Source organism: Zootoca vivipara, chromosome 6 (genome assembly GCF_965207765.1).
Source record: "Zootoca vivipara chromosome 6, rZooViv2.hap1.1, whole genome shotgun sequence".
NCBI lineage: Eukaryota > Metazoa > Chordata > Lepidosauria > Squamata > Lacertidae > Zootoca > Zootoca vivipara.
Genome location: NC_142589.1, coordinates 52,708,068 through 52,731,123, shown reverse-complemented (window position 1 = coordinate 52,731,123; position 23,056 = coordinate 52,708,068). Strand labels below are relative to the sequence as shown.

General features: G+C 50.7%; 1 protein-coding gene across 9 annotated transcripts; it reads right to left on the bottom strand.

The window, feature by feature from the left end:
- Positions 1–820: 820 nt before the first annotated feature.
- Positions 821–22,967, bottom strand: INPP5B (inositol polyphosphate-5-phosphatase B). 9 transcript variants are annotated; one of them, XM_035119877.3, is made up of 22 exons: positions 22,266–22,745; positions 22,082–22,152; positions 21,633–21,730; positions 21,125–21,154; positions 20,219–20,335; positions 15,210–15,324; positions 13,849–14,019; positions 13,252–13,353; positions 12,407–12,521; positions 11,979–12,095; positions 10,874–11,061; positions 9,728–9,839; positions 9,123–9,232; positions 7,170–7,305; positions 6,473–6,583; positions 5,667–5,829; positions 3,425–3,660; positions 2,957–3,073; positions 2,542–2,626; positions 1,903–2,030; positions 1,670–1,781; positions 821–1,316 (listed from the first exon to the last, which is right to left on the bottom strand). In XM_035119877.3, exons 1-22 carry the CDS (start codon positions 22,320–22,322, stop codon positions 1,192–1,194), a joined length of 2,616 nt encoding a protein of 871 aa, XP_034975768.3. In that variant the 5' UTR covers positions 22,323–22,745; the 3' UTR covers positions 821–1,191. The 9 variants fall into 9 exon arrangements, with proteins under 9 accessions (XP_034975768.3, XP_034975769.3, XP_034975770.3 ...); XM_035119878.3 differs by having other exon boundaries at positions 22,051–22,152; positions 22,266–22,399; XM_035119879.3 differs by lacking the exon at positions 22,082–22,152 and having other exon boundaries at positions 22,733–22,967.
- Between the last annotated feature and the right edge of the window lie 89 nt (positions 22,968–23,056).

Sequence of the window (23,056 nt, the reverse complement as noted above, 5' to 3'; positions counted from 1 at the left end):
GTGTAGGTGATAACCCAGTTAATCAAGGCTGCTCTTTACTTGAAAGAACTTAGCAGGTGCCCCATCACCACACCAGGGGAGCAGGGCAGAAACATACGGCCAAAATAATTAAGCAGTTGGCTTGCAACAATTGAAGACTTAAGAACGAGGTAATGAAAGGGACACAATAGCTTAGTGTGTAGAAAATGGAGAGAAATGTTTCTCTCACTTCTTACGGGGCTTGTACACACACCACACACTTCCTTTCAATTTATGAAGGGCTGTGTGTTCTATGAACCCTCCACTGTGGTTGTTAGAGGGGCACAGGAAACTGTTTCTAGGCTAGGAGGGCCAGTGGGTAAGCCCACTAATAGGAGGAAGACAGGACTGAAAAGGAGGAAGTGAGAACTTCCCCTGCAGTTACAGCATCAAACGTTTCTAGTCAGGGCAGCAAATCCTGGCTGTGATGGAGGTATACCTCGTAAGAACACAAAGTGTGATCACAGTCCTGGGTCTCCATCCCCATAGAAACAACAGACTCCCACCAGTCAAAAGAGTGAACCAGGCTCCCAGCAAGTGGCATGAACTAAACATGAAGGCAATGTGGCTTTTGAGTGGCCATAGATTTAGCTTCAAGCCAGCTTTGTGCACACTCCTGATCTCTATCCAACAGAGGGCTATCAAAGCCTACTAGCCATGATGGCTATGCTCATCATGGCCCATTGCCTGATGCAGCAGACTCTATGCTCTTATGTTAAGATCCCAAAGGCGCCCCTCAGGTGTTGCTGCTGCCAAGCCAGACATCTCCTTGGATTAACAATGAGAGCAAGTAGCATGGACGTTAAGTTAATGTGTTTAATTATATTTATGTTACATTCTTTGCTTATAAAAGTAGCTGATTTAGGTTATCAAAGATTAAGCATTAAGGCAATGGCAGATAAAGTCATTGTTTTGTCACAAAACATGACATACCACAGTCAAGATCCAGTGTGCAGACTGACTGCTAGTTTAATATAAAAACTCACTGTGCTTTATAGTGCTGCTAACACAGTAGCAGCTGCTTCTTCCCACCTGATCTGTGCTCCAGAATTAAAAAGTATGTACACGTCTTTACATTTTAAAAAAAAACAATTACTGCAAAATCTAATTTTCTGAATATACAAAACTATTTTTTTTACAGAAGCCCTGCCTATAGTTACAAGTCCTTGGCCTTCACAGTGTGATCTCTTCCCGCAAGAGGAACTGCTGGATGAATTGCTGAACTTTCCGCTTCTCGGCAGTGCCTGGCATGGTGTGACCAGGAGGGGGACGGAGCAGTAGCCCCCCGAATATGCTACCTGCACAGGAAACATAATAAAAAAATCCATTAGTGTTTGCATACAGAAATGGCATCTGAGTTCCATGTAAGGAGTTATCAAAGGGGATGACTGACTGTCCTCAAGGCCCACCGCACCAGCAGATATTTTTTTGGCATGGTGTCCCAAATGATTAAATGCACAGGAGTTGAGATGCCAGCTCACCACCTCCACTTGGCTCAACCTATGTTTTAAAACAAGCTGCTCCAGGGCAAAATTAAATGAGCTGCATTCCTGTCAGGTGTGTGACATGCCAAAACATTTAAATCAAATAGGTCACGACCCCATTTATCCCAGTTCACTCATCCTACCACAAAGCCAGGATCAGTTCTCACCAAGAATATTCACATCCAAGTGGTTTTTCACAGAGTGCTGCAGTAGTTCCCGCAGAAATGCTATCAGATAACTGAAGACATTCTTATGACACTTGGGCAGCGTGGAAACCACCTGGGAACAACAGAGAAGGAAGCTGTCGCACGCATGCAAACACACTTCCCCCACCAAGGGACCAGGCAGCCCCTTTGCATTACACGTCTCCCATATTGGCAGCCAGCCTCTACTGCCTCACCTGATTGCTCAGCACATGGCTGTCAGCAGCCTCCAAGCACTTGTCGTACAGTGTGTAGCAGATGACCGGCTCGGGGAGACTCTCCAAGAAGAGCAGCAAAGCTTCCGCCACCGAGTGGTTGCTGCCATCTGGCCAGTGATGTTTAAGGAACAGGCAGTCACCAAGATGGGGCAAGTACCAGCTACACTGCTGAGACCCTGGGAAAGCCCACTTGCCTGTAAGGAGGCCCCAGCGTAGGGGGCCACACTACCACAGAGGCAGTAAAAAAATGCCTCATCTGGCGCAGAAACCCTGCTCATAGGTAGCTGGGATGGGGATCGGGTTGGCTGAACTGCTAAGGGAGGGAGGGAATAAACATGTACTTTGCAGAGGGGATCAGCAGACTCCACAAGGTAATGCAGTACCATTGCATCTTATGCAGGAGTTATGTTCCAGAAACACCAGAAGGCTTTCCCAGTGTGGCAAGAGCATTTAAGCCCTCTGCCTTGCTTGCATTTAACTTGTAGAATTTCAACCAGCCTGCCTCCAACGGCATATGATTGAAATCATGCACAATATGCAATTGTACTGAATTGCAAGGGGTGGGAGAGAGAAAGATAATTCCAGTCCCTCTTTCAAACACACTTCCTCCAAAGATACTGAGCGTATCCATCATCCCTGTGTCCAGGCAATCGCGGATCTGTTCAAACTCAGTCCTCAGGCCCGGCTGCTGGAAGAGGTCCTCCTGCAAACATGAGCAGCCACAGTGAAAGGCAAGGAAGGCAAAAAAAAAATTATCAGTTTCACTTTGCTAGATCTGCTGGAAGTGCCTTCCTGTGGAGCTGCACCCATGAATACAATCATACATTCCAAGGGCACAATGAACCCATCGCAGCCAAACTCCAGGGCCCCCTTGTTAGTTAGCAAGCACCATAGATACCATTCGTTCCCCAGCATTTAATGAGCACTCCTGCCCCTGCTGGGCTTTCCCAAAGCTAAGCTCCTATCCTGCCCTCTTCCCATAACAAGGCCAAGCACACAAAAGGAAGTTCACATCCAGGGGCATCTTTCTAACCTGCTGGCAAGCATTCCGGTACAGGTGGTCAACCATCATCCACAACTCCTTAGGAATGTCCAATGGCTTCTCGGGCCAGGAGGCATCATCGTCACTTGACCACAATGGCAGCAGAACCTGGAAGGGAGCAACAGGGTTGGAGAAAGGCCATAATCTCAGTGGTAGAGCACCTGCTCTACATGCAGAAGACTCCAAAGCTCAATTCCCTATGGCATCTCCAGGTAGGACAGGGAATTCCCCCCCCCCTGCCTGAAGAGCTATAGCCAGTCAGTGTGAACAGTCCTGCATTGGAAGGACTGTTTAGTCTAAGGCAGCATCCTCTGCAAAGCAGCATTACACATGAAGCAGAGTTGGAAGGTCCCCAAAGAGTCACCTAGTGCAACCGCCTGCAGTCCTCATCCCAAGCCAACTCCCCCAAAATGTCTTTGGGATGAAGGGCAGTAGCCTTGGTTGGCCATAAGAACTCACTAGCTTCCTGATGGCCTCTGGCGACATCTCTTGAATGGGCTCCCTCATGTGGCAGAGGGTCTGCAGGGGGCACCCGAAGCAGCTGGGCAGGTAGTTCCCTGACACAGACAAGAAGTAATCTTTGCCCCGGTCGAGGTGCAGCACCAGGATGTCCTCCAGCTGTTCCTCTCCAGAGTTCAAGCGCGTTACTGTTGACTTGTTCACAAACAGTTCCAACTCGACAGTCACCTCGGCATCTTCAGGGAGAAGGAAGATGGACAGTTTGACAACACCAAGCCTCAAAGCTTCTCACAACCTCATGTAGTTTGTGGGGTGGGGAGAAAGAGGAGGAAAGATGGATCCCTACAAGGAAGGTCCCTGATGGAAGATGAGCAGGCTCCTGCTGAAAGAAACATTCCGGAGCAAACCCACAAAATGCTCGCCCAGCCCTACTGTCAACACACACCAGGATCCACAGTGTCAAAGGCCTCAAAGGATAAATTGAGAGCTAGTGTGGTGTAGTGGTTAGAACGCTGGACTAGGACTTGGGAGAGACCAAGGTTTGAATCTCCACTTGGCCACCAAGTTCACCAGGCAACCTTGGGCCAATCAGCCCAACCCACCTCACAGGGTTGTTGCTGTGGGGATTAAATGAGGAAGGGGAGAAAACCATCTGGTACGCAGGCTGAGACCCTATCTGCCCGCAGACTGTCTCGCCAGAGTGGTGCATGCTCTGGTTATCTCTCGCTTGGACTACTGCAATGCTACCTTTGAAGGTGACCCGGAAACTACAACTAATACAGAATGTGGCAGCTAGACTGGTGACTGGGAGCGGCCGCTGAGACCACATAACACCGGGGTCTTGAAAGACCTACATTGGCTCCCAGTACAGTGGTACCTCTACTTACGAATTTAATGCGTTCCGAACGCACATTCGTAAGTAGAAAAAAATTGTAAGTCGAATCCCATAGGAATGCATTGGGAGAAAAAGCAACCCTATCTAAAAATTCGTAAGTAGAAAAAATCCTATCTAAACCGCATCCAAGATGGCGGACGGAGCTCCATTCGTAAGTAGAGTTATTTGTAAGTAGAGGTACCACTGTACGTTTCCAAGCGCAATTCAAAGTGTTGGTGCTGACCTTTAAAGCCCTAAACCAGGCATCCCCAAACTGCGGACCTCCAGATGTTTTGGCCTTCAACTCCCATGATCCCTAGCTAACAGAACCAGTGGTCAGGGATGATGGGAATTGTAGTCCAAAACATCTGGAGGGCCGAAGTTTGGGGATGCCTGCCCTAAACAGCCTTGGTCCAGTATACCTGAAGGAGCGTCTCCACCCCCATCATTCTACCCGGATACTGAGGTCCAGCACCGAGGGCCTTCTGGCAGTTCCCTCACTGAGAGAAGCCAAGTTACAGGGAACCAGGCAGAGGGTCTTCTTGGTAGTGGCCCCTGCCCTGTGAAACGCCCTACCACCAGATGTCAAAGAGAACAATAACTACCAGACTTCTAGAAGGCATCTGAAGACAGCCCTGTTTAAGGAAGCTTTTAATGTTTGGACTACTGTGTTGGAGTATTTGTTGGAAGCTGCCCAGAGTGGCTGGGGAAACCCAGCCAGATGGGCGGGGTATAAATAAATTATTATTATTATTATTATTATTATTATTATTATTATTATTATTATGTACACCACTCTAGAGCTCCTTGGAGAAAAAGGCAGGATATAAATGCAAACAAATAAATGCAAACTGAGGGGCCTGGAGCTGCTCACTTGTCAACATCTCCAAGAAAAGAGGAGGGGTGGCTGCTTTGTGAGTCCAAAGAGCTGCAGGCAGAAGACTGTCTGGGTCCTTGGATGAGGCATTGACAGCCCAAGCAAACAGAGTCTGCTCATGGATACCCAGAGCCCTCTCTGCCCTGACAGCTGGTAAAATGCAAAAGGTACTTCGTGTCGCAATAAATCTGTCTTTAATTTTTTGCTGGACTTTTGCTGTTCTTGCTACAAACATGGCTGTTCTCCAGATCAATGAAGTGATATTTTAATTTGTGAGCAACTGTGGCTATTAGGGCTCTGAACCAGATTTGTCCGAAGCCTGAATCAAGCTGAGCATATTTGGAGGGCCTTAGATGGGTCAGGTGCACACAGCCATGGGATGCGGAATCAGGTTGGGTTGGCCAAGAGCAATCTGTGGCTGTCACCCGGAGGGAGGATCAGGCAGGAAGAGTGGTAAAACCCCATGAAAAGACAGAGACATCCCAGCTCACCAGGTAACAGAAAGCCCTTGTTGGGTTTTGCCATCAGCCATGGCTTGCAGTAGGCCTCTTCATCCAGCTTGTTGATGAACTCAAACTGGCAAGGAACGGGCCCATTGTGGATGGTGAAGGACGCCACCTGGAGCTGCATGTACTTCACGTCCTTGAAGAGGAACTGTGGGTGGGGAAAGAACCACAAACACGGAGGAGGAAGGTGGGAAGGGAAAGGGGAGTTGTACATATGTAGCCTGGAGAAGAGACTGAGAGGGGGTAGGAAAGCCATCTTCAAATAACTGAAGAGCTGTCTCCATGGAAGATGGAGCAAGCTTGTTTTCTCCTGCTCCAGAGGGGAGGACCTGAACCAATGGACTCAAGTGACAAGGAAGGGGATTCCTATTAAAGGTTAGGAAGAACTTTCTGAGGTTAAGAGCCATTCGGCAGTGCAACAGAGTCCCTCGGAAGGTAGTGCAGTCCCTTCATTGGGGGGTTTCCAACAGAAGTCAGACAGACAGCTGTCATGGATTCTGTAGCTGTGATTCCTGCATGCCAGAGGTTGGACCCTAAATTACCCTTGAGGTCCCTTCAGACTCTACAATTCTATGAACCAAGAGCTTGACCCCAACTCCACTGAACATCCAGGTCCCAGTGGCAAGCTTGGAAAAGAGGTCTGCTGGGAGGCTCGTTCTGTGGAATGCCTCGAGCTTGCCATGCCCCATACCTGCCCTTGAGCCAGCAGGCCCAGTGGGGCTGTATCTCCAGAAACAAGCCTCTTGATGCTCCCCAATGGCCAGGGCAGCAGCAGCAGCAGCATATCCTACCTCCCTCTTGGAGAGGGTGACTGATGGGATGCTGGCATTCTCCATCTTGTCCAAGGAGCGCACTATGTCTTCGAAGGATCTGCGGTAGAGCTCCTTGTCCACCACCTTCACCTGAATGGAACATGCAGCAACAGAAGGGTCATTGGGGGGAGAAGGGAGAGAAAGAGGGGAGGAGGTTCCCCCTCCCGGGAGTCCTCAGCATCACCTGCCATATTAACTAAGCACCCAACATGCCAGCTGCAGAGAAAGCTGGCTGTCAAGCACAACCCAAGGAGTGCAAGCCCCGCAAGTGATCAAGGTTCCTGCAATCCCACTCCTCTGGCTTACACCAGCCACAATCCACCCCATTATTGTTCCAGCCCTTCACCCCTGGATTGTATAAGCAAAGCTGACAAGGATGTCACCTGGTGCCCAGGAATGACCTACAGAAAGGAGGTCCAAGATTTTTTATTTTTTGCAGGGGCAGAGCGGGGAAGGTGGAAAATGCAGCATTTGCTTGGGCAGCACAGTGTCTGGCCAGCCTCAGAGCTGGCCAAGGTAGCTGTGGTTCCTGCATTGCAGGGGGTTGGACTAGATGACCCTTGGGGGTACCCTTCCAACTCTATGATTCTGTGGAAGAGGAGAAGGTAGCAAAAAGGAGAGAGCCAGAGTGATGGGAGCCCACCACCAGCCGGGCTAGAGGGAGATGGATGCCTACCCCAATGTCAAAGGTGGCACTGACTGGCTTGTGGTCACTGCCCCTCAAGGCCATGTGGCTCTGGTAGCTTAGCTGAGAGATATTCTTCCCTCTCCACAGGATCCGGTCACACCAGGCTGGCGTGCGGCATTTCTCACTGCATGGGAGGCAAAGCAAGGAGAAGAACAGTCATTTCGGCCACCAGACTTGGTGCGGGAGCTCTTGCCCATTCTGCTGTTGCTGTCGGGAGGAGAGCATACAAAGACTGTGGAAACAGCAGACAGCGTCTGCAATACCCTGAGAGATGGGAGACTTCACTCACTCCATACCCAAAACCAAAGGAGTCCCTGCCAGAAGAAAACTAGCATGTCAGACATGTTGATTCCAGCTTAGCCTTCTCCTCAATATGCTAGTTTTATAATGTGGGGATCTAATGTGTAGAGGAACATTTTGCTATGGGTGTACCAGCTATCTTCAACCCAAGAACAAAGCCTTGCCATCTTCTGAGATGTAGGAGGCATTGGCAGCTCACAATTGAAGTCTGCAGGGGAATGTTTCTAGAGATGTCCTAGGAATGGTGGTCTGCATTGCTCCATTAGCTTCCCCATACTCCACACGGATGTTCCTGTTCTATTAATTCAGCTGCTCTGGAGAGTGAGTGGACTGGCCCCAGACTTAAGAGCCACATGGGATGAGCCTGGAAAGAGAATAGTGCACCCCCCCCCTGGAAACCTCCCAAAAGGGAAATATGTACCTGCCAAATAAAATTACAAGGCTTCTGTAAACTATATCAGGGGAGGTTAGCTTCCTAAGTCCAGGGACAATATTGTTGTTGTTGTTGTTTAATTTATTACCCACCCTTCACTCCAAGATCTCAGTATGGACTGCAACAATTTAAAATACAACATTAAAAACTATTTTTTTTAAAAAACAAACCTTAGTTTAAAAATACAACCACCAAAAAAAATCTCATCAAAATAACAGTAACATGTAATAAAAAGTAACCGAAAGTTCATACAGTTGCTTATTTTTAGATCTGCAGTCTTTCTGCATTAGAAATCTCCAAGGCCTCTTTCTAAACAGAGATGACTTTTCCCAAGTCGTGGGATGCATCCAGTAAAAGACGGCCTCTCATGCCATTTTAAAGTCCAACTACTAACCAAAAGTGGCAGCTTTCAAAGTGCTGCCACACCCCCTTGGTGGCATTAAGGCAGACTTTTAGAAGACATCTGAAGGCAGCCCTGTTTAGGGAAGCTTTTAATGTTTAACAGACCATTGTATTTTAATATTTTGTTGGAAGCCGCCCAGAGTGGCTGGGGAAACCCAGGCAGATGTGTGGGGTATAAATATTATATTATATTATATTATATTATATTATATTATATTATATTATATTATATTATATTATTATTATTATTATTGGATCATTTTGCTTGTGCTTTCCCCCAGTTTGTAAGCCCTCCAATGTGGGGCCATCACCAGCTTGTATACAGTCATACCTCGGTTTGCGACTGCCTCCATTTGCAACCGCTTTGGTTTCCGACCACCGCGGACCCCGGAAGTGTTTACATCTGGGTTCCACGGCGCTCGGATGCGTAGAAGTGCTCTATCAGCGCTTCACGCACGTGCAGAAGCATGCATTGGGAAGCAACCGATTCGGAGAGCGACCGGCTCCCTGGAACAGATTGCAGTTGCAAACCGAGGTATGACTGTACTTCAGGGTTTTTCTCCAAAGCAGCATTCTAAGAGCTTCTAACTGGATGTTAAAAAACACAAAACAAAGCAGAAGTTCCCAGGTTGAAATGGCTTTGCATGTGTGTGGTTTTTTGGTCTGGTCTTGTGCAGATGCTACAGAGAAACATCTGCACAAGGAAGCCTCTGACTGTTCTGGACCATCACCATTTCCCTGGTAGAGATGGTGACATGCAAAGAACAGAGTACCCAAAATGGCTGTGACGCTCCAGACAAGCCTACCTGGTGTCCCAGTCATCAGACCCAGTGTTGTATTTGTACGTTGGCTGGAAGGAAATCTCTCCCTCCAGGAAGCCTTCAAAGACCACCTTGGCCTCCATCTGCTTTTTCAGCTGAGAAGGAAAGAGAGCGGAGAGGTGAAACTGAGCAGCAAAGCATCTTTCGAACCCAAGCCTCCCTCGGGACTGTCCACACCTCCCTTCCTGCTTTCTTGCGGCAAATCCTGCCTCTTGATGCAGGCCAACCACGTCCATTAGAACGCCTGACTTGATAGAGCAAAATAGTTGATTGGTTATGCTACCGGTACATGTCTTAAGGCTCCTTTGGAACTCACCGGGACTGTTTTCAGTCTTGATGGAATAGCAGTCCAGTTGTGTTTTGTTAAATTTGCTTACAGATTTCTCAATAATTTAATGAAAACATTTATTCAAAGGAGAGAGAAAAAGGACTCTAGCCACTTTCTGGAACCAGCTGCAGCAACAGAGCAGCATTCCCCAACACCTGCCCTGTCCCCATGAATGTCGCAAGAGCTCTGCACTCTCTCTTTGGAAGGTTGACCCTTGTTGGAAGGCAGATCTTGCCTGCCTACTGAAAGCTCCCTCACATACTTGGTCATGCTGATAAAGGGTGGCGAAATCGTGGGCCTCCACCAGCTTCTTCACCCGCTCCACATCCTGCTCCTCCAGTCTGTAGTTCAAGTCTCCCAGCCACAAGACCACACTGCAAGGGAGAGGTTGGCGTAAGGAAACGGCTCCAGAACCATTGGGGCTCTTCACAGCTGCTATTCGCAGCCACATAGCCCCAAGATGCACAGTGTCACCCCAGCATATGAAGAGATGTTCCCAGCTCCTTGCCCACCCACAACCTCCTACTAACTTGGAAGCAAATCAGTGACCACCAGAAGGTCTGGGAAATAGATGATCCTTCACACAAGCCCGAGACTTGAAGCCAGCTCACATAGCTAGAAGGTGGAAGACAGGCAGCAGACTACAGTGCTGGCAAAGAGAGCTGCTTTGAGGCTGGTGGTGATTTCCCCAAATAAATATGTAGCCCTCCAGTTGGATTCCAAATCCCACTAGTACAGCCAAGGCCAGGGATGATGGGAACTGTAGTCCAGAGGACTCCCATCACTGGCAAACTGTCTTGGCTGATGAAACAAGCAGTACAAGCAAACTATAGATTACACAGCAGATACATGCAACTGTCTCTGGGGGAGGCATTTTCCAAAAGCAAATGAAAAGCAACTATAGAAGTCTACGAGCACAAGGAGGGAGAGCTGCTCTTGCTGAATTCCTTTCCTTCCAGCTGTTTCTCCATCCAAAACGCCCTCCTTCATGGGAGAAAGGCACTCTGCAAGATGGGGTGGGGTTGTACTTTGAAAGGGAAAATCGCAGGAAGGAATGGGGTTAAGCAGCCACTCCCCAAACTGCTTTTCATTTTGAAAAGAGAAAGAAATGGTAGGCAATAGACTCAAATCTACGTGAAGCCAAACAAATATTAAAAATTAGGGAAATGGAGTGAGGTGGGGGTGGGGGAGAAGAGAAGAGAAGAGAAGAGACAAGGCCCTGAGGAGACATACCCTAAGAAGACAACAAAAAACACAGTTCAGATGGGTGGGATACAAATAATAAAATTATTATTATTATTATTATTATTCCCAAACCCATAAAGCCAAGTTTCCATATTTGCTCCACAACTTCACAGCAGAGGCTGGATCCTTTCCCACTTGCTTCCCTCCCCCTGCCCCCACTTACTCGTGCTTGCCAATGGTGAGGGGTGGGAGGCCTGGCTCTGGCGGGCAGAACTGCATGCGTCCACAGATATCCCGGAAGTCTTGGTTCCGCCGCTCATACTCCTCGGTGTGGGCTGCCAGGTGGGCATTCACAAAGCAGATGGTGGTGTTGTGGAACCGGAATCGGATGGCCACTCCCCCCTTGTTGCCCTTCGTTCGCAGCAGAAGCAGCAGAGGAGGAGCCGGGGGAGAGAGACAAGGTGGCGACTCTATTCCCTGCCTGCTATGGAAGAAGCAGGCAGAACAGACCCCAAAACAACCAGCCAAGACCTCTCTGAAGCAAGCAGGAAGGTGCAAAGGCAGGGCCTATGAAGCAGAGGCTGGCTAACCTTTTGGGGGCCAAGGGGCTAAAGCGAAACTATGTAATAGCGGGCATGACCAAGTTTTAATTAAAGGAGAAATTTCGGTGACTCACAAAAACTTTTGGGCATCACAGAATTGTTGCAGAGGACCCACAAGAGCAGATAGTGCAGAGTGGTGTAGTGGTTATAGTGTCGGACTAGGATCGGGGAGAAACCAGGGTTTGAATCCCCACTCAGCCACGAAGTCTATTGGATGACTTTGGGCCAGTCACTGCCTCTCAGCCGCTCTAACCTATCTCACAGGGTGATTGGGAAGATAAAATGCAAAGGAGAAGTGTGCACACCACACTGAACTCTTTGCAGAAAAAATGGTATATAAATGCAATAATAGTAACAACTTTTTAAAAAATGCTTTTTTAGAAAAAAAAGTTTGGCAAATTGTGGAGGTGGGGTTGAGTTGGGACCCCCTCAAAACCTTTTGAGGGTCCAGATGCAGCCCACGTTCTGCAGGGGAGCTTGGTACCCAGGCCAAACAAAGCGCAGAGGCCCCCTCATGTCCACCTCCTGCAAGAGTAGATGCGATGCTGGTGACAGCAGTTAAACCTGAATATCAACAGGCAGCCCACAGCAGCCTCGTCACACCCTAGAAAGGATGAGGGGGCACCACCTTGCAAGGCTCTCACAGAGAGAGGTCTGGGTGGCCCCAGAATGGCAACAGCAGACTCTCCCCTGCCCACCCCCAGATTGAGGGTGATGAATACTCACCATCCTCCCCATGATGCCCGTGCCAACAGTCTCAGCCTCCACCTCAGAAACATGCACAGCGAGCTCAGTCCTGATGTAGAATAGCATCAAGATCCCAACAAGCCGGATAAGCTTTATCTGCATGTTAACCAGGGAAACAAAGAGACAAAGGCTATAGAATAATAGGTCTGTAGGGAAATGACCTTGTGGGGCCGGTTAGTTCACACCCCTGCAATGCAGGAATCCTGTGGACTTGGAGAAGGCATGAGCCTCTTTTAAAGTCCTTCACAGGGAAGCGGAGTCCCCTTGTCCCCAACCCCTGCCATTAACCTCTTCTGCTGAACATCCCACCCCCAAATACACACACAGAGGGCTGCATGAAGGGGCAGAAGAGCCTCAGGCAGAAAGAGGAGGCCACTGGGCCGCCTCGGCAGCTGAAGCCAGCTCACCTTGGCATACTTGGCTTCCGGGTGAAGGCTCTCGGTCACAGCTTTGAACCATTCCTCTTCTTTTGGCGTGTCGTTGAAGAAAAAGGCCTCTTTGCTCAGGTCAAGCTCCTGGAAGCTGCATTCAAGAGAGCAAACCATGAGCTAGGGGCATACCCTCCCTCCATGGAGAAGACCCCAAGAAGAACCTGCTGGATCGGGTCAATGGCCCATACAGTCCCGCATCCTCTTTTCACAGTGGCCAACCAGATGCCCTCATGGAAAGTCCTCAAGCAGGAATTGAGCGCAAGAACAGCACTCTCTCCTCCTGTGGTTTCCAGCAAATGGTATTCAGAAGACTGCTGTGTCTGTGGGGAAGGCAAAGCCTAGCCATTGTAAGCTAATAGCCATCGGTAACCCTCTCCATGAATTTGTCCAATCCTCTTTTAAAGCAGTCTGGGTTGGTGGCCAACACTGTCTCCTGTGGCCGCAAGGCACTGCAGGAGCAAGAGACCTCCTCTACCTAGTGAAGTAGAAAGATGAAGGGTCATTAAACCAGACGGCATCCAAGTGTTCAAGAGAGCTGCTCACACTGTGTATCCAAGTGGGCAATGCTCATCAAAAGGAGGAGGAGGAGGAGGAGGACTAGGGCAGGAGGAGCTGGCAGGTGCAAATCCCTCCCACCCAGCTCACCAGGTGACCTGAGAGTGAGTCCCTGCCTCTCAGGCTCGCCTACCTCAGGTCACATGGCTGATGTACAGACAGAATGCGGAGGAGATGACCCATGCATGTTACTTTTGCTCCTTGGAGAAGATAAAAGGTGGACGGAAAACATAACAATAAATGGATAAGAAGCACCCCACACGTACCCCACGCAGTAAATGTCTGGGGGCTCAGCATCATGGCTCAGCCAGGGCTGGAGAGTCTCCTTGGGCGACTGGCCATTCACGTTGTATGTGCCCACGAAAAACCTGCCAGAAAACACACAAAATCTTGCTCTGGATCTTGGCAACAACCTCTGCCCCACCAGCACAGGAGGAGGAGGAAACCCACTGCCATTGCTACACCCAGGCCCAGCTGCCCTGGCACCTAAGTGAGAGCCAGCGTAGTGCAATGATTAAAGTGTTCATCTAGGACCTGGGAAACCAATGTTTGAATCCCCTCTCAGCCATGAAACTGAGACCTTGGGGGCCAGTCACTGCTTCTCAGCAAACCCTACCTCACAAGGTTGTTGTGGGGATTGAATGAAGAAGGGGAGAAACACGCACCTATGCCACCTTGAGCTCACCGGAGAAAAAGGTGGAGTATGAATGCAATAAATAAATAAAATTAGTAGGCAAATAGCCAAGGGGCTTGTGCATTTGTGGTGGAAAAGGCTCAGCGTCATTCAAGGAATCCCACTGGGGGAAGCGTGAAGCTCCCTTTGCCACACACCCTCGGCACTGCTCTCTCAGAATCACCCGTACCTGAAGCCCTGGAGGTATGTGTATTCATCCTCCTTCTGCAGGAGCTGAGACTTGATGATGGTGTCTCTCAGCCCAAAGGTCTGCATGGACAAGCCCCGCATCTCCTCTGACACCAGCACATTGGAGGACCGGACCATCTCACTGGTGATGTCATTCTTGGGCTTGTTGGGCCTGGAAATGAGAGGAAAGGGTAGAGGGAGGGAGGGAGATTGGGGAGGGGGACAGGGGTTGGTTTATTTCAGGTGTTGTTGCTATCAACAGAAAGCAAAGAGAAGCCAGGAGCCCCACGCTGGCACAAGGAGGGCCAGAGTGGGGCTGCAACACTAGCCCACATGCCTCCCCCTCACTGCCTTGAGTCAATGCCAGGAGGAAAAGTCCACTTTGTTCTACATTTACAAGTGTTGCATCTTCAAGACAGGACCACTGCCCCCCTTACAGGTCTGCAAGAGGACAGGTGAGGACTGTTCCCCCATTTGATACAGGGTCTTACCTGGCACTTTGGACTGGCCCAGCTGTGGGCCCAATCCAATTTGGGAGCCTTGTACAAGCACACGGTAGGGGTTATCCTTTGCTTCTAAATTGCTATAGTACATGTCAGGCAGGTTACTCTTTAAAACAGCGGTTCCCAAAGTGGTGCCCTCTGAGGGGCTGTGGGATTCCTTGCATAGGGGTGCTAAGAGGCGGGGGAGGGGAGTGCTGCAGGTGCAAATGAATATCAGACTTAGAAAAGTTGGCAACACTAGATCAAGTTCATTCATTTTGTTGAATTAAACCAATTAGTTCTAATTGGATTATGGATAAATATGCAATTGTTACTGCGTGTTATTATTATGATATTATCTTACTTAGTGGGACATGCAAACCACAATTCTGAATAATGCCTTTTATAGAACCAAGGGCCACTGTTCCGAAAAGGTTTGGGAACCACTGCTATAAAGCTCCTGTTAACTTATGGAAGGCCACCTGAGAAAAAGACACTCTCGAAACTGCAATCCAAGCCCCTCAACCCCAGAAGCAAAAGGCACAGAGGCACTCTGACCCCATTACATTACATGTTTCCAAGGCTGGCTGTGGCTGTCATGTTCAACTTACTTGGGGACACCGAACAGTGAAGTCAACGATGTGTTTTTTGTGGAGGCCCTAGAAAACTCTCATTTTGATTCTTCCTGACAAAGGACTGAACTTTGGTTGAACTGCTTCTGAGGTTGCCTGATTTTCTTCTTCTTCAGGGACTGCAGATTTGTCTACACTGCCTAACCATCTTTTATAAAGTCTGTATTTGTGTAATTTTTGTAAGATTTTTTTACTGCATGTAGAATAAGCAGCAGCAACAAAAAGCAAAAACAAAAAACAAAACTTACTTGGGGACAGCAGCAGCAGGACTGGCACCACTTGTGCTGCCCATCTGGTTCATAGCTGGTGGCTGTTTCCCTTTCCCTTTCCCTTTCTGCTTTGGGTCCTCATTCCCAGCAACTCCTGGAAGCAAAAGGAAGCCCATGAAAGCTGTCTGTCTCTGACCAGTGCCTGGGAAATCTCAGCTTGCCCAAGGCTGACTCTCAGAGAAGGAGGAGGTTTCTCCTTATCTCGGCTACACCATTCCTTGGGGTGGGGGTGGGGGCAGGCTGCCAGAATGCTGCGCTCCTCACAGTTGGTCTCAGGGATGGCCAAGAGGAAAAAGATGAACATAGCAAGATGGAGAACTTGGGAGTAAAGCAAGCAAGCTGCCTTTTAGCACAGATCAGAGCCACGGGCCACAATGAGAGCAGAAGCAGCGAGCCCTTTGGGCTAGGGAAGAGCATCCAGCATAGCCAATGGCAGCCTCCCAGAACCAAATTCCCGCTCCTGCCTTCTCCAAGGGATTAATGTAATGGTCCTACACAAAAGCCACCCTTTCTCTGCCACCCCTTACTTGTCTGAAAAGCAGGCAGCAGGACAATCCCGTGCCCCAGAGAAATGGCAAGGTCATCTGTGCTTCACGTTACTGGTTTTTTAGACTACTTAATTACAAGTGGTCTTTGACTTCACCTGCAAAAGCACACTCCTCCATAAGCTCCCAAGACATACAGATGCCAACCGTGTTATTAGCAGATTATCTAAATGCCAATGGTGTTATAAGCAGTTTTTCACATTATGTTTCTTCCAGGCCAGAAGTAGAGTATTAAAATCACGGGGTGCAGGCAAAGCTGCCCATTTTGCAACCCTCTCTGCACCAGATAAGCCTGCCTGAGCAAAGCCAGAAACATCTAAAGTGATTCAGCAGCATGGAGTGGGGGTGTGAGGTTGAGTCCACAAATAGCACACGGACACACCAATCACTCACAATCTCTTACATTCCTAGATACTGAGCTTTTGATGGTGCTGTATTTTTGTTTTGTTTTTAAGTCACATTTCAAAGCTCAAAGAACCAATGGATCCACATATGGGATGGGGGGGGGAGTCCCAGCCCCACCCATAACAGTCTTCCAGGGGACTGAAAAAGATGTGCAACCACAGCCACAATTTAGCAAACCTTCAAACTTCAAGAAGTTTGAATATCTGAAACTGAGTTCTGATTAATGCTTTAGGAACCTTGAACATTTCTAAACAGCAGGTTTAGCTCCCTCCTAAAGCCCAACATCCCAGTGTCCAAAATGAGGTATACTGTCTGTAAAGAATTTTCTTTTGGTGGACTACATGTCAAGTGTTTGTGAGTAAGCTCCACTTTCGACATCTCTATATTCTTTTGGCTGAAACAGCAACATCCGCTCCTGTTGGTAATCCACTTTCCGCAGGATGAGGAAAGGAAGAGGCACTGGGGTGGAGGGAGAGAAACCAGCTGAACTCTGAGGCCAGAAACAGCCCAACCGCTGCTGCCCTTGCAGACAAGCCCAGGCCAGGCAGTAGCATCGGGTGGGGTGGGGGATTGCACCACCCCCACCCACCAGGAAAGCCTGAAGCCAGTCGTGCCTGTGACTGGAGGAAAGAGCCTTGAAATTGCAACATTGCAAAGAGCTCTAGAAGGCGCTTCCTGCCTCCACATGGAGCATCGCCAGGCAGCAGGTGGGGGCTGCTCGGGCAGAGAAAGAAAGTGTTGGAGGGGGTACCCCTTAGCCCTGAAGCCCACCACGCCCAGAGAGCATTTTCCCCACAGGCGGAATGGGCTCCCAGCCAGGAACCAGCAGGTGCTGCTGCTACAGGAGCAACCAGGGACCCGAGGCGGGCAGGCCTGCTGAGGGCCGGATCTCTCCCGACCCCTCCCTGCAGAGGAGCCCGGCTCTCCCCATCCCTCCAGGCCGGGCAAAAGCCGCTTTGGGGGTGTGGAAAATGCAGCCAAAGTACAAGGGCGAAATCCTCCTGAGTAGTTGCCTGCGCGGAAGAAACGCCAGCCGAGGAAAAGGCGGGTAGCCCGGAGCAGCAGGAAGAGGGCGCGCCCCGGGGCAGCCTCCGCCCAGCCAGCACCTGCAGGGCTGGCCTAGGGCTGCAGCGCGCGTCGGGGAAGGGGCCCAGCATCTTCCTTCCCTTAACCGGGCTCTAGTATGGGCGGGACCTGCTGCCGCCTCTCCAGGCTACGCAAGTGGCGGCGGCCCTGCTTCCCTCACAACGGCCCTGCGAAGTAGGGCACAGCCTGGGGAACCCCCCGCTCCAGGGAGCTTCCCGCCAATAGGCTAGCCGGCCGGCTGGCCGGACACCACAGGCAACGGCGGGCCATCTCTTCCTCCCGAGTCGGGATCAAGCGCCTAGTCCTCAGCGCGCGCCTCTTCCTACCTGCGCGCCGCCGCCAAGAAGCGCACATCTCCCGGTCTGAATCCCAGGAGCGGCTGCCCACCAGGCCACACCCTTCGCTCGGCTCAGCCAATCACAGTGGGGTTCGCCTCCAGAAACGCCCCCGCCCGAGGGTGGGGCGGATCCAGATTAGCCCAGCAGAGCTCAGCAGCGCCCCCACAGGAGGGATGGCAAGATGCGGACTCCCTCGCCTCGCGCTGCCGCGGCTAAAAATGCCTTGCGTTGATGGTCATGTATCATCACAATGAGCATTTTCTCGCATTGCAAGCGGACCACCGGCCCCCTCATGCTTTGGGAAGCTCCGTGTGCGCTGACGACCCGCCACACATAATACTGGTCGTCCCAGCAGCTCTACTCCATCCCGCTGGCGGAACATTAAGGGGCGATGGGAGAGAGGAAAGGCTGAAAGAGAGATGCTAGCTAATGGCAAGTCCGATCAAGTGCGCTTGAGCGTCACCGCAGTTGGGAGTGACAGGCTAAGGTTTTTGGGAAAGTGGGGAGGGGGAGAGATTTATGGACGAGGGAGAGAAAAGTGGCAGCCCCTTGGACTTCTGGGCAGAAAAGGGGGCAGTCACTTAAGGCATAAGTTCAAGGTTAAGTTCAATGGGTTATTTTTAGGATATAAGGCCCTTAACACATTGGGACCAGTTTACCTATGAGATTGCCTCACCTCCTGTTCACCCACTCAACCGCTCCAATCTGCAGAACTGGCACTATTACAGATGCCTCATAATAATACCCATTCCACATTTGTAAGAATTCAATATTTTAGTGTGGCAGCATCTACACTCTGGAACTCCCTGCCTATTGATATCAGGCAGGCGCCTTCACCCTACTATGTTCAGCACTTGCTAAAAACATTTCTGTTTAGACTAGCCTACCTAGATATTTATGAAGCTAATGTGAGTTTGAATCTGTTTTTGTTAATAGTTATTTTTATTTCTATTAAGTCTTAAATTATAGTTGTTAATGCTTCCTATTTATAATATTATCCTGGTTTGCTTGTTTTTTGTAAATCTTCTGCTTTAAGGTTGTTTGCAATCAAGCAGTGTGTAAATTTTATGAAATTAATAAATTAGGTAGGAGGAGGACCCCATTAATGGAAGGAGAGGGGTAGAAAGACCCACTGTGCTGCACTGGGATATATTTCGGAGGCTCTCTTTCTGGTTAGTCTTTCCACTCAACTACAACAGCACATAGGCAGAGTTTGGATTCTTCCTTCTTGTTGTCTTGTCTGTTGCTGTCTGAAGGCATCTCAAGGCAGCCCTGTTTAGGGAAGCTTTTAATATTTGATGGATTTCTGTATTTTAGTGTTTTGTTGGAAGCCGCCCAGAGTGGCTGGGGAAACCCGGCCAGATGGGCGGGGTATAAATAATAAATTGTTGTTGTTGTTGTTGTTGTTGTTGTTGTTGTTGCCTCCTGCCCTAGAGTGACGCGGGAGAATGACTTTTCGAGTCTGGTGGAGACCCCATTGCACTAGCAAACAAGCACCGGATCTGTCCGCCATGACAAATGCATCTTGCTCACTTGCTCTCTCCACGTCATCCTCTCACAGGCAGAGGATTTAATTGTTTATTTAATATTCTGGTTTATACTCCCAGTGCAGGACCCAAGGCAGCTCACAGCATAAATTAAAACAAATACGGTATAACTAAGCACAAACAATCAATACAGACATTAAAAACTAACCCTATTACAAACAGGACTGAAACCACTTAAAACCATTTAAAACCACACACACACCACCATCCCTCAGAAACCCTACCACAACAGCCAGTTAGTGGCCAAAGGCCTGTCAAAGCAAAAAAGGTTTTTGACTGCTGGCTAAATGAAAGCTAGCCTCCACCATCTGGGAGCAATCACTAAGAAGGCCCTCTCTCATGTCCTCACCAAACATGCCTGTGAAAGTCGTGAGACCGAGAGAAAGGCCTTCCTAGGAGATCTCAAAGCCCAGGTATGTTAATTTGGTGAGATCCAGTCCTCCAGATAGCCTGGACCCAAGCCATATAGGGTTTTATGGTCACAACCAATATTTTGAACTGCAAACAACCAGGCAGCCTTGCAACAACAGTGGAGCTGTTGTAGCAAGGAGGATACAAACTACGTCCTTGCCAGCATCAGGGACCAAGATACTTCCGGCTGTTCCTCAGTGGGTTGTTAGCAGGGCCGTCTCAAGCAGGTCGGGCACCCTGGCGCTGAGGCGCGGAGATCGCTCCGGCGCCCCCACCCTCACAGTGCGGCTTCCGCACGGCTTTTCCGCGAGCGCCCCCCCCCTGCCGGCCCCGCACCACCGGGACTACACCTAGAGCCGGGCCTGGTTGTTAGACTACTTGCACAACATAGGCTCCTCTAACCTTGCCAAGCTCTGTGACCAAGGGAAGCCCAAGGCTTGGAAGCCCAGACAATATTTCTTATCATGAAATGCTGCACTGGAACGTATCAGTGACAATCAAGTATCTGGTGGTTTGAAGCCTTTTAAAGAATTGGTCACTGTGGTAAGCTCCCATACAAGCCGCAGGACTTCAACACTGACCCCCACTCCAGTCTTTTGCCAAATTAAATGTAGCCCAAACTTCAAGGCCCTCCCATCAGCAACAGAGTCTCGTACCTGCTAGGCTGCAGCGCTTCCTGACCTCTGTCAGGAAAGTCTGTGTCTGGGAGCCAAAAGGCAGCTGCACTAGCAAGTTGGCGTCACTTGAGATGATCTGGACAGTGACATCAGAGCCTATAGGAGAAGGAGAGAGGAGAGCGGCATGAGCAACTTTGTGGGCTGACCTTGGGAGAAGCATTTCTGGAGAATAAGCTCCTATTGCTGCCCCACCACACAGCAGCATCCACAAAACTGGGCACAGCTAAAGCTGCCCAGAAGCAAATGGCTGCATCATTCTTGTTCCCCATAAGCGACCATGGAATATCTGTATTGAAGGACACCATGCACACTTATAAAATGAACAATATACATATGGATGCAGCGGTGGGGATCAGTGGCAGCACCTTCAGGCAAAGCTCCACATGTGTGCCTGGTACACAACAGCAAGGCAAGTTTTAATCTTTCAAAAAGCAATATTCCAGCCCACACGGGTTACAGAGATTGGCTTTGAAGTGTGTGGTTGGTGAAGTTTCAGAATTCAGAGAGGGTGGGGCTGGGCACCCAGGATTTGCTCTGTGGACTGCAGGAGCTACTCTGGGAGGAAGGCAGGAGGCAGGAAGGGAGAGACAAAGTAAATAAGAAACAAAGACTTAGTGGAAGCAGAACGAAGCAAGCAGAGGAGCTCATCTCAGTGGGAACTGTCTGGCCTGGGCATGTGTGTTGCCCAGTCAGTGAATGCTGTAGCATTTCCCAGGTACAACAATTTGGTTATTTGTGTAGTGTGGAGAACAATCCATGGCGCCGTTGGTGCTGCTCACAGCTCTGCTTGCCAGGGAGTGAGTGAAGCAATCCCAGAAGTGAGGGGCAGGCACCAATCACACTTCTGGGGAATCATTGTTTACAAGAACCACAGCAAATGCTTACCTACAATGTGCAGGTCATTCTCCCAGGCGACTGTCAAAGGAAAAATTATTATTTTTATTATTTTAGTTATTTATTTGTATCCTGCAATCTTCCTAGCCCAGGACTCAAGGCGGTTTACACAAATTAAAGCAACACAGATAAAATATAGAAAGCTAAAAACATACAAAAGATCATTTAAAAGCTGCCTGGCCAGGGGCTGGTGGAAATGCCACCAAATGGGTTCCCCTAAGCTCCTCCCCCGAAAGGCCCGGTCAATGATTATTCATTATCTGGGGGTGGGGGTGGCCAAGGGACAGAAACACGGGTGACAACGTTCCCCAAAGAGTGCATCCAGTACCTGACTTTTTGGGGATCATTCGTCCTGGATTCCTCCCTCCTATTCAAGTGGGTCAACGGGAATCATTTAAAGTGCCCCGAGTCGCGGGGGAGGAGGGGGAAGGAGGCAGCGGAGCTTTCTCTGCTGCAGGGGAATGTGGCAACGAAGTCAATAAGGCAGGAAGGCCCTCACCTTCTTCCACAGCAAAGCCTTCCTGCAGGAGCAGGACCCTCTCCAGGCGCACGTCCTCGGCGGTGATGGCCATGCGCCGGTGGCTGTACAGGCAGATCCTGCGGAGACAGAGCCGGGAGAGACCGCGCCCTCCCCATCAGAGACCAAGATCGTGGCCCAAGCACCTCGACCACCACGTCTCAGCACTCCGGAGATGCTGCTGTCCCAAGCTCTCTCCTCCCACCGCAGCCCACCTCCCCCGGCCCCCTCCTAGGATCCCCAGCGCCCCCTTCCGCTCGCTCCCGGGAACCTGCTCCTCTCCGGGGCCGGAGGAGCCGGGAAAGGAGGAGCAGCAGCCGGAGCCGCACGGAGGGCGGGGAGGAAGAAAGAGACCCGCCTCCTCCATTCCACGCCCGGCTCCTGCCCTCACCTGTCTCACCTGTCCCATCTGCCGGGAGCGGCGGACTTACATTGCTTTGCCGTGGCTCTCCACCAGGCCCAGCAGCCGGCTCTCCCCACCATCCACGAGCCCCTGCACCGCCTGCAGTCGGAGGTCAAGGAAGGGGCCAGAAAGTGCCGGAGTGGCGAGCGACCCCCGCCTCGCCCTGCTCGCCCTCCCGATGGGTCCTTCCCTGGGCGGCCCCCAAAGGATACGACCAGGCAAATCTCCCCCGCCGAGAGCGCTTCCTGGATGGGCACCGACTGATCCATCCTGCGCGGACGACGGAGCAGGCGGCACTCCCCGCTGCTGCTGCAGGAGGGAGAGGGTCGCCAGGACCCGGGAGCCCCTGCCGCAACCGGGGAGCGTCAGGAACCGAACCGAGGAGGAAGCGGCGGCGCTGGATCCTGCAGGCCTCTTTCCTTGAGCACGGCGGGGCGGGGGGAGAAGACGGGTCCCGCCTCCGGCCTGGCCGCGGCTGCCTTGGCGGCTCCGGCCTCCCGGGCGGGAGCAGGAAGGCGAGAGGAGGAGGCCGCCGACGTATCGGCGCTCCCAGGCCCCGACGAGGCGCGGGAAGGGCGGCTCCGGGCTCCTGCCACCAGCCTTCCCACCACGGAGCAGCTACTGCCCGGTCTGCAAACCCTTTCCTTGCTCGACGGACTCGCCGAAGCTAGACACTCACCCGCTCCGTCTGCTGCCAGTTGAGCAAGGCAGCGCAGCTTGCCAGGCTGCCACTTCCACAAAATGTTGCTGCCAGCTCCCCCTGGAATGTGCAGGCCGCACCCCCGTCCCTCAGTACGTAGAGTGGCCGCCTGAGAAGGCCCAGGACGGCAGGCGACCTTGGAAAAGCAAGGAGGCGCCCAGGGCCAGACCCCCTTGCGGCAACAGCCGCTGTTCTTGGCGGTTACCTGTTGCAGTGATTGCAAAGTACCCTTCGGTGTTTTTTCTGCCACTGTGGAGCAGACACGGTGCGTGCCCAGGGCAGAGACATGGACTTTAAACACAC

Bases quoted from the DNA above. Each gene is read 5' to 3' on its own strand.
- INPP5B (XM_035119875.3), bottom strand. From the start codon at position 22,322: ATGGATCAGTCGGTGCCCATCCAGGAAGCGCTCTCGGCGGGGGAGATT. The intron at 20,336-21,124 runs GTAAGCATTTGC...CTTCTCCTATAG, and splicing joins GAATGACCTGCACATTGTAG to GCTCTGATGTCACTGTCCAG. The intron at 1,317-1,669 runs GTGAGAACTGAT...TTTCCTGTGCAG, and splicing joins CTTGGATGTGAATATTCTTG to GTAGCATATTCGGGGGGCTA.